The following is a 17,060-nucleotide window of genomic DNA, read 5'->3' as shown; positions in this document are numbered from 1 at the left end:
TTGCTCTGCCGAGACCAGAGCCACTCTAGCGCCTGGGGCTGAGGCCAAGGAGCCATCCCCAGCGCACGGGCCATCTTTGCTCCAATGGACCTTGGCTGCGGAAGGGGAAGAGAGAGACAGAGAGGAAGGCGGGGGTGTGGAGAAGCAAATGGGCGCTTCTCCTATGTGCCCTGGCGGGGAATCGAACCTGGGTCCCCCGCACGCCAGGCCGATGCTCTACTGCTGAGCCAACCGGCCAGGGCCAGGAAAAAATATTTTTAAATTATGTATATATCTGATAAAGGATTGCATTTAAAATATAAAATTTGCAAAACATAAAGAAGACAACCATTTAATTATTTTATGTATGAAGTCATGAAATTTTCTAAAACCTGGATTGTGGTGCTTGACCTGTAGTGGTGCAGAGGATGAATCATGAACTTGGAATGCTGATGTCATCAGTTTCCACCCTGGGATTTCTGATGTAGAGACATGAAATAACTACTGCGGGCTGATGCTTCCTGTTCTTCTCTCATTCCATCTCTCTTTTCTAATAAGTCAGTAAATAATATTTCTGTCTTAAAAATAATAAAAATAAAATCTGGATTGTGGTGATGTTACAACTAAACTTACTAAATGTCAGCCCTCACCTAGCTGGACAGCATGGTTGGTTAGATTGTAGTCTGTAAACACTAAACTTGCCAGGACATACAAAAAAGGAACCAACAAATCATAAAAGAAGATAAGAAATTGGATAATGAGCTCTGGCAGGGTAGCTTAGATGGTTTGAGAGACATCCTGATAGATCAAGATTATGAGTTTGATTTCCTGATGAAAACAAACTAACAAATGCATAAAGAAGACAGAAATGGATATTTCTCTCTTCTCTCTCCATTGAGTTTCCAAGTAAATAAATTTTTAAAAAGTGTATAAAACAGAACTGTGATTATAAGGGGACCATATATAAACTGAACCAGAATTAAATTATGCTTATTTTTAAAATTTATTAATTTTAGGAAGGTAGAAACAGTGATGTGTTTTTCAAGTTGACTCCATGTTTTCAGAAGAAAAAAACTATTGTTCCTTTGAGAGAGACAGAGAGAAAAAGACAAGAACATCTAGGTCCTTCTGCACGTGGCTGGACTGGGGAATGAAACCAGCAACTTTTGCTCTGAGAGGAGGCTCCAAACAACCAAGATATCTATCACGACACAATTTTCATTGATTTTTTTAAAAGACAGAGGAAGGGAGAGATGGAGAGGGGAAAGGGAAGCACTTGTTGTTACACTCAGTTGTGCATCTTCTGGTCACTTCCCCTCTCTGCCCTGACCGGGGATAAAACCTGCAACCTTCTTGTTTTAGGACAATGCTCTTAAGTGACACAGCAAACAATTCAGGGCCAAAAAAAACTTTATTTAGAGAAAAACAAAGGTTGAAGTGAGCCATCAAAGGAAAGGCTTCAGGAAAGAAGTTACAGAGGCAAAAGAAGGAACCATGAGGCTTAAGAACACACACACACACACACACACACACACACACACACACACACACCTTGAGAAAAAGAAAGGGTGGGGAAAGGCACCAGCACACGGTAGAGAGAAATGCCAAGTGTCTGTCCACTTTAATGTAAACCTTCTGTTAATGCATACATTTTATGTGACTCGAGTTAACTTCCTACCAGTTCACCCATAATTTTATTATACCCATTTAGTACTAATTACATACAGCTAGCCATAAACATTTTGAAATATGAAAATGTTTATGAGAAGCTAAAATAAAATTATATCCTAAGTTTTTTTTCAATTTTGAGATTTAATTCAAATAGTTTAAACCTAGTCATAACATTTCTCTTGGGGAAATTTCATATTTACATAAAAGTGACTAAGGATTACTACAAAAAGTTCATATATAACTTCATTCAGCTTCCCATCACATGAACCTTTTATATCACCATAATATATTTGTCAAATTGAGAAATTAGCATTGGTATAATATGCAACCAAATCAGAGTTTCCACTCTGATTTCATAAGGTTTTACACTACCGTCCATTATGTGTTGCACGATTTAAATCACAATATTACATTTAGACACAATTTTCCTCAGATTTTTCTCTATTTTGTGACCATTTCTCTGTCACATTTTTCGCAATGATGTCCTCTATTTTAGGAGTACTGATGAAGTATTTTGGATATTAATCCATCTTTCGGGTTGTACTAAATTCACCTCATTAAAGAGTGGTCCGGCACTTTTGAACAGACACCTCAGAATTGAAGTCTTTATCACAAAATTAACTAGGGGTAGAAGATATCAAAATCTCTTACAACTGATCTCCTTGGAAAGGTAATATTTACGTTTTTACTCTGAAAATAACAAGAAAAATTTAACCCAAAACTGTTCTAAGTTGGGGGCGCAGAGAGATCAGCAGATGAAATCATCGTGGACTAGCAAAGCACCACCACTCGCACAAGCAAATGGCCCAGAGTTCACGCTGTGTCCTATTTTTACTCACAAGACTTCAAAAAGCTTGTTTACTGAGAAACTGGCATAACATCAAGCATAACTTTTACTTAAAGATACATGTACACTTGCATGATAGCTTAATAACAATATAATATCAAAATGCATTAATTGCTATTGCTTCTATGGTTCCCACAACATTCCTCTCTTTATCTCAAGGGATAACCTTGGAAAGTACAGAAATCTTATGAGAATGTTTTACTGAGAAAAAGCCCAGCAACTACCTTCAGACACATAGACCTGTTTCAGTGACCGGCCTTCAGTCACAAAACAATTCTCTTGGCAAAACATTCTTTTCTTGTTGGCTGTGTTCCCATCCAAGGTCATGCAAAGGGTTATAACACTACACAACCTCTCTTCCATTCTCCCTGGCAGTGACATGATTGGTTCGAGCTTTAATCCCCAGTGGTGAGGCTAGCTTGGTTGATTGGAACACTGACGCCAGAAGGGGTTTGCTGGGTAGATCCCCGTGGGGGTGAATGTGGGAGTCTATTTCCCCTTCACTCACTTAAAAAAATAGAAATAACAAATTAAAAATTACTTAGAAATATTTCTTAAAAGTTTTATTGATCTCAGAAAAAAGAAACAGAACGCAGTGTATGGGGAAGGACTAAAAAGCGTCAATTCACCCTGCCCAACTAGCTTAGCTGTAGAGCGTTGGCCCCATATCTGAAAATCCTGGGGTTCAATTTCCGGCCAGGGCACACAGCAGAAGCCCATCTGCTTATCCATCTTTTCCCTGCTCTTTTCTCTCTCTTCCCCTCCTACAGATAAGGCTCCACTGAAGCAAAGTTGGCCGGGGCACTGAGGATGGCTCCCAGGCGTTTCCCTTAGACCCTCGAATGGCTTGTTGGAATGAGGCATCTCCCCAGATAGGCAGAACACTGCTGCCCTGGTGGGAATGCTGGGTGGATTCCAGTAGGGTGAATGCAAAAGTTTTTCTCTCTGCCTCTCTACTTCCCACTTCACAAAAATAAAAAACAAGGAAAAAAAAATCACCTCATATTTGCTGCTTCTCGTATGTCCCCTGACAAGGCAATCCTGGGGATTCAGACCTCAGCATTCCAGGTCCATCCTTGACCCACTGTGCCAGAGGTCAAGCTAAAGTTGTTGATTTTATACAACAATCAATGCCACATATAAAAGTCAACAAATCAAAATATGTTTTAATTGAAATGAACATATTAAATTTGAAGTACTTCAAGAATTCTAAAATAAATTTTAAATTAAAAAAAAGAAAATATTTCTATATTGAAACAGGTGCAGAACACTGTTGTACACATTCAAGTTATCTCACATTGAGAGTAAATTTCCATTTACTTTTATTATTTCAGTTACAAGGTAAACAGAAACGAGGTTGATGCTGGAGCATTTGGCATCATGCTTCGCAGCATATATACAATATAATCAGTTTGGCTCAAATAAACATATAAAGATTTTTTGGAAAGAAATATGGCTGAAGGTGTTCTGTCCCAAATTGCTTGGAAGGGGTACTATCTGTTTAGATTCATGGCAGAATGCTTCTTCATTGAAGAATTCTTCTCTACTCCAAGTTATCTGAGGTTTTGCTAAAACCACCAAATTCAATGTCTTCAATTATATCTGCATGGATTTCATGTCAAGTGATGAGGAACATGAGGTAGTGCTAAACCTCACCATATTCAGTACCACATGAAAGTATTTCACCAGTGTAAACTGACATTATTTCCTGTGGTCTTACTTTCTGACCCTTCATTTCCACAATTAGAAACATCCACTCATGATTTCTGATGATCTCCAATGACAGTCTACATTCAACTGCACGGTTTCGTAGTCTGTCACATGCATAGGATTTCTCTCAGAATACACATTTTATTTACAATTTTCTAAAATATGATCAAGGCCGACTGCATCAGAATGTCTTGTCAATTGTTATGTGAGGTAACTGATGAGAACTGATACAACCATGTTTGTTGCTATAAGTTACTCATCTTTTATTGTTTTTACAGTTATTCTTCATTGCATAGATCTATATGGAGGGCATACAACTGGCAACAGGCATCCACAAAGCAGTGTCCTGTGATTCTCTTATGTTTAACAAAAAGAAACAAGTGAGAAAAGTTTTCCGACAATTGCTGCACCCACAGAGCCTCTCTTTTATGTTTTTTGATGAACACTGAGTCTTGACGTTGCACTGATAGTTTCCCACGTTCATGACATTTATAGGATTACTCTCCTGTGTGAATTCTCTAATGGATAATGAGACAAATTTTACTCAATAAAACTTTAATGTCCATTCAGTATATGTAAATGAAGTCTTTTCTGACAAATCACTGATGTTCCATGAGGCATATCTTCATTTTCTTTTTTAGAAACAGAAACACAGACATACATCTACAAACAAAAAGGGAGAAATGAGAAGCATCAACTCATTGTTCTGACATTTCAGTTGTTTATAAATTCTTTTCTCATATATACCTTAACTAGAGGGCTCTAGCTGAGTTAATGACTCCTGGCTCAAGGCAGCAACCCTGGGTTTAAACCAGTAATTTTGAGGTCATGTTTATGATCTAATGCTCAAGCTGGCCTTGGACTTCAAGCCAGCGACCATGAAGTGAAATGTATGATCCCACATTCAAGCCAGCAACGTTGTGCTTAAGCTGGTGAGCCTGCACTCAAGCTGGCGACCTAGGAGTTTCAAAACGAAATTCTGCGCATCCCCGCTCAAATTGTATCCAAAGCACCTCCACCTGATCAGGCCATCATGCATATCTTCTTAAAGCCTTCACCAAAATACCTGACTTGCATTGGTGCACAAACATGGAAAGTTAAGGTCCGTCGTTTAAAATCCTGGGCCTGGCTGATAAAGGCACATATGGGAAGCAACTTGTGGAAGTTGATGCTTTCAACTCTGCTCCTGCACCGATCTTATCTCTTAGTTAAATCTAATGAATTCTTTTAAAGGAGAAGTTTTATGATAATCACTGCATTTGTATAATTTCTATGGTTCTATATACTAATATTCTTCATGAAGAAGCCTTTCCCACACTCATTGCATATTCATGGTGTCACTAACAAATGAGCATGCTTATGTACAGTTAGATCACACTTGTGAAAAACATTTTCACATTCACTGCATACATACAGCTTCTCTCACATATGAGTCCTTTGATGTCTACTCAGTTGCCTATTCAGTGTAAAGCATTTCCCACACTCATTGCATATATATGGCTTCTCTCCGGTATGAGTTCTTTGATGTATAATCAGTTGACTCTTCACTGCAAAGCCTTTCCCACAATCACTGCATACATACGGCTTCTCTCCAGTATGAGTTCTTTGATGTATACTCAGTTGACTCTTCACTGCAAAGCCTTTCCCACAATCACTGCATACATATGGCTTTTCTCCAGTGTGAGTGCGTTGATGTGCAATCAGTGGATGCTTCCCTGAAAGTCCTTTCCCACACTCATTGCATACATATGGCTTCTCTCCGGTATGAGTTCTTTGATGTATACTCAGTTGACTCTTCACTGCAAAGCCTTTCCCACAATCACTGCATACATATGGCTTTTCTCCAGTGTGAGTGCGTTGATGTGCAATCAGTGGATGCTTCCCTGAAAATCCTTTCCCACACTCATTGCATACATATGGCTTCTCTCCGGTATGAGCTCTTTGATGTATACTCAGTTGACTCTTCACTGCAAAGCCTTTCCCACAATCATTGCATACATATGGCTTTTCTCCAGTATGACTGCTTTGATGTACAATCAGTGGACGCTTCCCTGAAAAGCCTTTCCCACACTTGCTGCATACATATGGCTTCTCTCCTGTATGAGTTCTTTGATGTATAATAAGTTCACGCTTCCCTGAAAAGCCTTTCCCACACTCACTGCATACATATGGTTTTTCTCCAGTATGAGTTCTTTGATGTATACTCAGTTGACTGTTCAGTATAAAGCATTTCCCACAATCACTGCATACATACGGTTTCTCTCCAGTATGAGTTCTTTGATGTATACTCAGTTGACTCTTCACTGCAAAGCCTTTTCCACAATCACTGCATACATATGGCTTCTCTCCTGTATGAGTTCTTTGATGTATGATCAGTCGGCATTTCACTCCAAAGCCCTTCCCGCACTTACTGCATACATAAGGCTTCTCTCCCATATGAATCCTTTCATGTACAATCAGATTCTTCTTATCTGAAAAGCCTTTCCCGCACTTACTGCATACATACGGCTTCTCTCCTGTATGAGACCTTTCATGTACAATCAGATTCTTCTTCTCTAGAAAGCCTTTTCCACATTCACTGCATACATACGGCTTCTCTCCTGTGTGAGTTTGCTGATGATTCCTGAGCAGATATCTGTAAATGTAATTTTTACCACATTCACAACATGTGTAAGGTTTCTTTTCCACAGTAGTTTTCTGATGTATATTCAACTGTGATTTATTGAAGGTTATATTATATTTATTGTATTCAGTCTGATTCAGTCCTGTACGAATTTTCTGACTGAATTTTCGGGGGAAGGCTTTTCTACACTGAGGGCATCCATAAGGTTTCTCTCCACTATGAATTCTCTGATCATCAGTGAGCTGAGTAATCTTGACCAAAGTTTTCCCACATTCAGTGCATGTGAGGGCTTCCTCTCCATTGTCAATTCCGTGTTGCTGAATGACCTTGGACTTATTTTCGATGGACTTAGTACTGGGATGCAACCTAATTTCAGTGTAGAATAGTTCATGGTTATGATGTGGAATGAATGTCCCATCTTCATGCAAGGGAACAGAGTTCTTTAAATTAAAACTTCTAGTTTGGTTTTCAAAACTTAATTTTGATTTTAAAGGTGTTCCACCCATCTCCAACATATCGCATTGTTTCCTCAATAGGGACTGGCTTTCCCTTTGATTAACAATATTTGCAAACATATCATTTTTACAGCATTCTTCTCCACTCTTCATAATGCCTGGACTTTGGAAGGGACTCTGCAAAGGCACATTAACTTTCTGGATTTCTAGGAAAGAAGAGAACAGTAAATCATCCTATAATCTTTCATAATCTTAGTTTGAAATTCAAATTTGTTATGAAACAACTTTCTGTAAAGTAAGTCTTTAGTGATACCCCACGGGTTGTAAAAACAAGAAATATACTTAGTCATTCAGATTCTAGTCACAGAGCCTGTAAACCTCTTGAAGGTTCCTATGTGATAGAAGCATATTTTGTTTGAAAGAATTGTTCCATTTTCATTTTTTTCTGTTATTTCTATTACGGCAAGACATAGGGAAATGAGAAGGCATACTCCCGCATCTGCTCTGACCTGGATGTATCATATATGACAACCCCATGTGAAGCCAATGCTAAAGTAATGAGCTATTTTCAGTGCCCTTGGGAAATGTACACTGACAAACCCAGGCATCCTGAAATCCTGGTGCCATGCTGGAACAAAGTCAGCCCTTGCCTGTGAAAGGGAAAGAGAGAGAAAAGAAGGATGGGGGATGGGGAAGAGAAGCAGATGGTTACTTCTCCAGTGTGTTCTGACCAGGAATCAAATCTGGAGAATGCAATATGCTGGGCCAACACTCTATCCACTGAGTCACCGGCAGGGCCAAAACAATTCCTTTCAATAACTGCTGAGATTATGCTAGTGAAGGGAATTTCTATAGGATTTTAACATAGCCTCAGGATGGTACTTGGGAAAAGGAATGCCTTCCTATGGCTATGCTCTTACTGGGAAAATGTGGCCACCTCATTCATTCACAAATTCTACAACCAGCCATGGGATCCTAAAAAATAATAGAGCCAGCCCAACTACCAGCAGCAATGTGGATTCCAAGGCTAAATTCCGAACAAACCTGGATGCAAACCAGAATACAGAGTATGCTAGTCTGACAAGAACAAATGAGATTGCAGGACACGAAATGTTAGGAGACTGGTCTTTGTACTGGCTTAGTGAAGACAAGGTGAATTTTGTTCCTGACACTTCAATTTGTAAAACCTTCATTGTTGTGGACCGTTAATGGCAAAAAGCCATTATAGATTCGAGGCTTGGCAGGGGGCTAAGTTCTCCCCCCTCCATCTCCATATTTGGCTTTGATGCTGAGTATCTGCACCCACTCCACTTCCTTCCTTGGGTTGCAGGAAGCAATATACATGCCCTTCCTCTGACTCTTTGTTTGTTTCAGATGTTTGTAAATTTCACTAATGTATCCTGTTTTTGCCTTGGGAAAGTTCCTGTCTTAGCCTTTGATGTGCAACTTTGTATCAGGGTCCTTGATCTGCATAGGTCTATATAATAAAGCCAACTGGGGCTGTGAGGCACTCAGATACTGCCGGGCAGTTTGAAGAGTCCTCTCGGTCCCATCGGTTTTGTTTTGACAAGTGTGTTTCCTCAATTCCGCACCGTTATTTGGAGCTGCGCTGGTCCGCGGAACTTCATAATTTTAGAAGTGGAAAGAATGTCTTTTATTCTGCATAAAAAAGCATTTCAAAAAAGGCTGAATGTATGCTACTGAGCAGACTAAGACCAGGGTTCCTACATGGCCTCAGGATGCACCTAGTTACCAGAAGGACCAAAGAATGCAGGTTTACCTTCAGGCCTAACAACTGTCCTCTAGGAAAGAAAACATGGCCTAGAGCTAGAAACTCTTATGAAAATTTTTATTCATATCTGATCAGCTTTTGGATGAATAAACATATCCCTGTGCCTGGTACATGGATCATTTGGGCAGAGAAAGTTCCATGGGCAGAGAAAGGCCTGTACTGAGGAATACTTCAGACCTCGTCTTATGTATAAGGACTAACGGAAAGTTCTGTCCATTTCTATCACAAGTTTCGAAACGTAAGCACGTTTATTTGGCACATGTGTGCCTCTCTATTTTTATCACTTAATGTATACATACTGACATAGCAAATTAACTAAAACAAAGTTGATTCACATTAGTCTGATGTGTGAAGCGATAGTGTGTCCATGGCTACTGGTAAAGTTTATTTACGCCACTGTAATTTTTACGAATTTTAACAAGGAAGAAATGCTACAGAAGCATGTCTGTCGCATCCCCCATATTTCCCGGACTTAGCACCCTCTGACTATCACTTGTTCTTCTCTTTACAAAATTTTTGAAGGGCAAAAAATTCAAAAATGAAGAAGATATCAAACAAGCACTGGTTCAATTTTTTGCATCAAAAGATAAAACATTTTTCAAAAATGGGATAAACAAATTGCCCTCATGCTGGCAAGAAATCATTAATAATAATGGCAATTATATTATTTAATAAAGTTTATTGATGGTAAGAAAAATTTGTATTTTGTTTTATTCCAAAAACGAACAGAACTTTCCGGTAGACCTTATACTTATTCATCTGTCTCCTTTAAAAGAAATGAGTAATCATTAGTATCTCTCTGACTTTTGTATGCAGCTCTAGAAAATTAATTGAATTCAAGCAAGAGTTCATGCAAACCTCCAACTTATCCAACTGGTCAGAAGCGCAGGTTATAATCCGGACACACAAATCAACATCACAAGTGAAGAAAACCTTGTGGAAATGAACTCTTAACTGGTAGGTTCTGACACTAGTTCTAAGTAGATAGTACTAGAAGTGAATTAATTTTTAGGGCACCCAGTTTAGTAACTACCCAGTGGAAGAAACTTCAAGCAAAGAAGTAAAGGCAATCAGTCTGTGAAAGATAGTAAAAGACGCGATAGAAACCAAAACAGTGGAGGTTATCAGAAAATACGCGTGGGGAAAACTTAGGTTTACAACTGCTAATATGGGAAAAGATATAATAATAATAATAATAATAATAAACAACACTGGCTGGTTGACTCAGTGTCAAGCCTCAGCCTGAAATGTGGATGTCTCTTGTTTCATTCCTGGTTAGGGAATACAGGAGAAGTGCCCATCTGCTTCTCCACCCATCTACCTGAACCTGTCACTTGACTCTCTCTAATCCCTCTTCTGTACCCCTGGATCGATTGTAGCAACTTGGCTCTGGGCTTGACGATGGCTCCATGGCCTTCAACTCAGGCACGAAAAAATGGCTCTGATTGCAACAGAGCAAGGGCCCCAGGTGGGCAGAGCTTTGCAACTAGTGAGCTTCCTGGGTGGATCCCCATTTGGGGTATACGTAGGAGTCTGTCTCTGCTTCCCCTTCTCTCATTAAATTAAAAAGAAAAGACTTTATTTATTGATAGTACATAGAGAGATGAGAGCTAGTGTGCGGCAAAAAGTATCAACTAATAGTTGCTTCATTTTAGTTGTTCATTTCTTGCCGCATGTCCCTTGACCCTGCAAGCCCAGGGCTTCCAACTGGCAAGCTCTGCATTCTCCATCACTGCCCTATCCACTGAACAGCCACAGGTCAGGCTCAGAACGCAAGTTGATATTTTTAGACTTTATGCATTTTAGAAAGAAGAGGGAGAAACAGATAAGCGGGAGGAGAAGGAAGCTTCCACTTGCACATGTGCCTTGAACATTCAAGCCCGTGGTTTACCACATGGGAACCATAGTGTTCCCGCTGTGAGCTTTCTCCCGTGGGACACCACAGACCAGGCTCAAAATGCAAGTTGCTTTTGTTTTGTTTTATTTCTGACAAAGACACAGAGTCAGAGAAAGGGATAAATGCTGACACATAGACAGGAAGGGCCAGAGATGAGAAAAATCAATTCTTTATTGCAGCACATTAGTTGTTCATTGATTGCTTTCTCATACATGCCTTGACCGGGGGCTACAGCAGACCGAGTGACCCCTTGCTCATGGCATCAAAACCCACCTGCGTTCCAAGCTGGTGAGCTTTGCTTAAACCAGATGAGCCCGTGCTCAAGCTGGTGACCTCAAGGTCTCAAACCTGGGTGCTTCGAGTCTCAGTCCGATACTCTATCCACTGTGCAACTGCCTGGTCAGGCAAAACGCAAGTTTTAAAGACTTGAATAATCACAGCATGCTGGCGGAAATCAGAGTTATGGAACACATTAAAGAGTCTTTCAGAAGAGGACAAACTTTCTCATCTAGATGACAGCATATCATGAAGGTCAGTGCGAGAGCAGCTGCAATTTTATACGACAGAAAACTTGGGACTCATTATCTGGCACATAGTGTCATCAAAATTTGATGAAAAGGTAATATTATTTTAATGTCCTAACAATAAATAATAAATGCAATCAATAAAACAACTCCATTTTCTGCATAATAAAGAAAATCACACATAGGTTTAATCTAACAAAGACTAGCCTGACAAGGCCGTGGTGCAGAAAATAGAGCATCAGACTGGGACGTGGAGGACCTAGGTCCATGATGGAGAATGTTTTAATAAAAACCACCCACTTTTGCAGTGCTGGTGAACCTGGCATTAGATTTATTCTAAATCTTAGAAAATGTTCTTGGAAGAAATCAAAGACCTAATTAAAACAAAAGAACACGTAATAATCCTGGATTAGTATGAAGAGTATGTTGTAGACAAAAGTACTAACCAATGAGACAGACTCAATGTAATCACTGTTGAAACACTAGCTGGTTAGTTTTGCAGAAATTGACAGGCAGATATTAAAATTCAAATAGAAATGGAAAAATTTGGATGTCAAAATGACCTGTATTATTTTCTTTTGTACTTTTCTGAAGTGACAATCGGGGAGGCAAAGAGACAAACTCCAGCAACCAAGATCTACCTGGAAAGCCCACCAAGAGGCAATGCTCTGCCCATCTGGGGCGTTGCTCCATTGCAACTGAAGCCATTCTAGTACCTGAAGCAGTGACCAAGAAGCCGTCCTAAGCGCCTGCACCCACATGCTACAATGAAGCTTTGCCTGCAGGAGGGGAAAAGAGAGATAGAGAAGAAGAAGAGAAGGAAGGTTGGAGAAGCAGATGGGCACTTCTCTTCTGTGCTCAGAATGAGAATGAAACCTGGGACTTCCACACACCAAAGCCACGCTCTACCACTAAGAAAACCGGCCAACCTCAAAATAACCTAGAAAGACAAGAATACACTCAGAGAATTCACTCTTTACAATTTTGAAAGCTGCTACAGAGTTATGAGTATAAAACACACCATGAAAATGTGTACACATAAAATGTTCCAAAATTATTACCTGATGGTTGTATGACTAAAGGAATAACCTAAAAACATATTAGCTATTTATTTAAGTGGCTAAACTGATTAGTATGTAAATTAAATCTAAATAAAACCACTAGGTATATGATGTAAAATCAGAAGCTTTGGAAAAAGAAAGGCAGCGATAACATCTACCAAGAAAGAAAATCTGATTTAGGAAAACTAGGAAGGATCGCAAGTGAAGCACTCATAAGTTGACAACTAGTTTGAGCTGGAACTCGTGCTGCATGGTAACAAGATCTATTCCTGTTAATTAAATGAAGCAATAGAGGTCTTTAAGAAGAGAGCTACATAGAAAAAAATAAGTGAGTAAAACAAAACAAAAAGAGAGCTCACAAAGTAGCAAACATCACTGGTGATGCTAAGACAGATGTAATTTAAAATGTCTAGCGCACAATTCTAAATTTTACAAAGAATGGAAAGAAGATGATTCTTGCTCTCACACAGAATAGGAAGTCAGAGGTCAGCTGTCATAACAACAAGTAGGATACACAGGAAGGAAGCGCACATCAGACAACACTGGAGGAGACGTCAATCTGGGAGTCCATTTCAAAGTACCGATACAGGTTCAACGTCCTGAATAGAGGAAACATTTAACAATGATGAGAACTGAGTATGAAAAAAGCTGGAGAGAAGGGAGGCGAAGAACAAATGAATGCATGATGAAAACCAGACTCTCATGGCAAGACAGTATCCATCGTGTGGATGGATTTTATGGTAGAAAATCACTATTTCCAAACAGGGCACAAAGGCTGAGTAGAAAGAAAACTGACGAATTCATAATTCTATCTTTCCAAAGAAGCGCAGAAAATGGAATTTCTCAGAAACAGAGGGGGTAACAAAGGTGAGACTCTGTGGCCAAGACAGGGAGTAAAATCTGAGAATGTTAGAATAAAAGCACACAAACAAAACTATGATGTAGATGAAATCAATAGGTGTCATTACTCAATGAGAAAAAAAGGGTATGTTTCCCTCTAAATTTCTAGAAATAAAAAGGGTTCTCATAGGTGAAGGGGTGGTTTGGTTTCTTTATCCAATGATACAGGTCTGATGTGTTCTCTGACTAGAATATGACTTCCTGCCATTCAGCCCCCCGACTTACTGGCTAGTTGTCACCCACCTGGACAGAGCAGATGTTGGGGTCCATCCCCTACTGTCCACTGTTCTTCGCCTCGCTCCAACTTGGAAAGCACATTTGGTTTGCTGGATTGATACCCTGCTCAGAGGGAAAAATGAAACAAGACTTAAACTTACTGAACTGGGTTGGGGTGGGTCAAGAGGAAGAAGGTTACATTTTAAGAATGGAACATGCTTCGCATCTGTAACATAAAGCCTGTTGTCTCAGGAGGCAGAATATTATACCTTCTTGTCTAAGGTAATGGAAGGATCTGAGGTTCTTCTCAGAGAACTGTAGTTATTCAGAACAGTTAGGCAACTTAGGGGGAAAAGCCACTAACAGCACCTTCTCAGTGACACAGGGAAGCTGTCCTCACCCACTGACACCAGGTGGCTGAAGATCTCCAACATCACGTCCCGGAACAGGTCCTTCTGATCGGGGTCCAGGAGCCGCCACTCTTCCCGTGTGAAGTTCACAGCCACATCGTGAAATGTCAGGCATCCCTGTAACAGCAGCGTGCTATTTAGTGGTGTGATGTGCATCTGATGATGCAAAAGAAATGTTAGTTTTTGTCCAATTTCACTTTATCTAATACATGTATAGAGCAAAAGAAGTTCTATTTTATTATAAAACTGAATAATCACATACCTAGTAAAATACAAGTTGGGGAAAAAGTAGGTTTACATTTGTGTCTACAAAAAATACAATCAGAAACAATCATACAAGAATAAACTCCGTTTTACACATAATAACAACTGCAAACATACTTTTGCCCCACTGTGTGGTCTGCAATTGTGCATTTAGTCATCTATGCTTTCATCTGATCACAAGACTATGCAATGTGAAAGAGAAATTGTACTAAAATATAGTTCAGCATTTCTCAGATTAACTGAAGTAGTTTTTCATACTGTTCTACAAATGCATATTGAAGAAGAAAATTTAAAATAAACACAAATGCCTACCCAGGCAGTGACAAAGTGGATAGAACATCAACCCGAGACCTGAGGATCCAGGTTCGAAACTCTCAGGTCTCTGGTTTGAGCACCATCGTTCGCCAGCTTTGCTGTGGTGTTGCTGGCGTGTGAGTACGATTATTGAAATGACCCCATGGCTGCTGGATTGAGCCTAAAGGTCACAGGCGTAAAGCAAAAAGTCCCTGGCTTAAGCTTCACATTAATGACTTGAGCAGAAGGTAACTGACTTGATTTAAGCCCAACTCATAGACAAAGTAATTATGAGAAGTTATCAATGAACAACTAAAGTGTCTCAACTACAAGTGGATGATTCTCATCTCTCTCCCTTCCTATCTTGCTCCCCCCCACTTTTTCTCAAAAAAAAAAAAAAAAAAAAAAAGCCAAAGTCACCTGAGACAGAATCATTTTCTTCTATTGTTGGAAAAAAGCTGGAAATAAAGAGGGTGTGTGTGGCATGTTGTCAGTCTGCTCTAAATTTCAGCTCAGAAACTGTCTTCACTCAGGTGTTACCAGAGATGCTGATACCCAATTCTACAACATCTTCCTCGTGACGCTATAGCACCGGGAAGTCAGGACCTGTGGATTGAGGAGAAAATTCAGTGACTGGTATATTTCCTCTGGGCCCAGATGCACTCACCCTCACACAGTGACCATAGTATCGCTAGTGTCCCTTTGCATCGTGTCCCTGAAATTTATCCTTCTGGCCAATCAAGCCTCAGCTTGCAACTGTGGTGGAGGACCCCCTTATCCTGTGGAGTTTAAGTGTAGTGACTGTCAACCGAGACCCGGGCTATGACAGCCAGCCCTGCACCATCCTCAGGGGCCGGGGAGTCTCAGGAAAATCACTCATACAAAGCTGACCACATGGAAGGAGGGGATCTGGGCACTGTTTTCCTTAAACCACATGTGCTCGGATTCCTCTTCAAACGATTTTGAACACCCCGTAACTGCACTCATTTCAGGGAGAAAATAATGCACTAGGCACATCATCAGTGTTTTTTTTCTTTTATTATTATTATTTTTTTGAGAAAGCCAGGAGGGCAGAGACAAGAACATAGAGCTGCTCCTGGATGTGCCCTGACTGGGGAATCAAACCGGCAAGCTTTGCGCTCCAGGATGATGCTCCAACCAATCGAGCTCTCTAGTCAGGGCTTTTTTCTTTAGAGACAGAGAAATTGAGAGAAAAAGAAGGGGGAGAGAAGATTTTACGTGTTTTTTATTCAGTCATGAACTCAGTGTTGGCTTTCTGTGTGTACCCTGGCATAGGATTGATTCTGTAATTTAGTCATTTTATAACAAAACTCTTAACCAATTTAGCTAATCTGCCAGAGACTGATTTTTTTTAAAAAAAATATTTTAAATTATTTGTTTATTTACTTAATCATTTTATAGAATAGAGACAAAGAGAGTGAGAGAGAGTGAGAAGGGACTGAGAGAGAGTGAGAAGGGAGAGGTGGGGCAGAGAGCATTATATTCCATACGTGCCTTGACTGGGCAAACCCAGGCTTTTGAACCAGCGACCTCAGCGTTCCAGGTTGATGCTTTACCCACTGTGCCACCACAGGTCTGAGCCTAATATTTTATAGATACATTTGGGGGAGGGGGACAGAGAGAAAGAGAGATATTGAAGAGAAAGAACCACAGATCTGATGTTACACCCATTTATGCATTCATTATTTGACTCCAGTATGTGCCCTGAGCGAGGATCAAACCCACAACCTTGCCATATCGGAAGGACAAGCAATGAATGAGTGCACAACTAAAATGAAAAGACTAAGTGGAACAATGACAAGATGCTTCTCTCAAATCAATGGAAAAAATTTTTAAAACCTCATCCAAAGCTACCTGGATAACTAAGTGTGTTAGAGCACTGTGCAGAAAAGCCAGGGCTGTGGGTTTCACTCCTGGTCACAGCTCGTACAACCATCAAGAGAATGCAGGGGTTTCCAGAATGTTTGTCCCTGAATTAATCCTATAGATCAGCAATGTAAATGAGCTTGTTCCAGGCTTTGTTTTACTGCTAGGCTTCCCCTATTCCTTATTCCCCAATCAGTGTTTAAGTTTGTCTTAAAAGGTGACTTCCAACTGAATTCTGGGTTGCGTAATTTGACTGACTTAGGTCTCTGTGCGGTTGCTGGCTTCAAAATAAAGATTCCTTAATTTGGCTACTTGTGTGGATCAACATCTGTTTCTTGTTGTTCCGATACAAAAATATATCATATTTTATACATACAATAGTCGTACATACAATATACATATATGCTGTTTTAGATATATAGTATGTCATCAGGACATATATACATATACAATATGTGTAAATACAGCTTCAATACTGGCTAACCTATATATAACATTATCAACTCAATGAAAGAAATCAACTATAACAA

General features: G+C 39.9%; 2 protein-coding genes across 2 annotated transcripts in view; both read right to left on the bottom strand.

Moving 5' to 3' along the window:
- The window catches only part of LOC136399231 (zinc finger protein 432-like), a 191,094-nt gene that overhangs the window by 144,746 nt on the left and 29,288 nt on the right, over window positions 1-17,060 (bottom strand).
- On the bottom strand, window positions 5,431-15,163 carry LOC136399236 (zinc finger protein 615-like). Its single transcript, XM_066374233.1, has 4 exons — window positions 15,064-15,163; window positions 14,076-14,202; window positions 13,703-13,798; window positions 5,431-7,491 (listed from the first exon to the last, which is right to left on the bottom strand). The coding sequence occupies exons 1-4, from the start codon at window positions 15,076-15,078 to the stop codon at window positions 5,630-5,632; spliced, it is 2,100 nt and encodes a 699-aa protein (XP_066230330.1). The 5' UTR covers window positions 15,079-15,163; the 3' UTR covers window positions 5,431-5,629.

This window comes from Saccopteryx leptura, chromosome 3 (assembly GCF_036850995.1).
Source record: "Saccopteryx leptura isolate mSacLep1 chromosome 3, mSacLep1_pri_phased_curated, whole genome shotgun sequence".
Classification (NCBI taxonomy): domain Eukaryota; kingdom Metazoa; phylum Chordata; class Mammalia; order Chiroptera; family Emballonuridae; genus Saccopteryx; species Saccopteryx leptura.
This window is presented reverse-complemented; position numbering and strand designations above follow the sequence as displayed.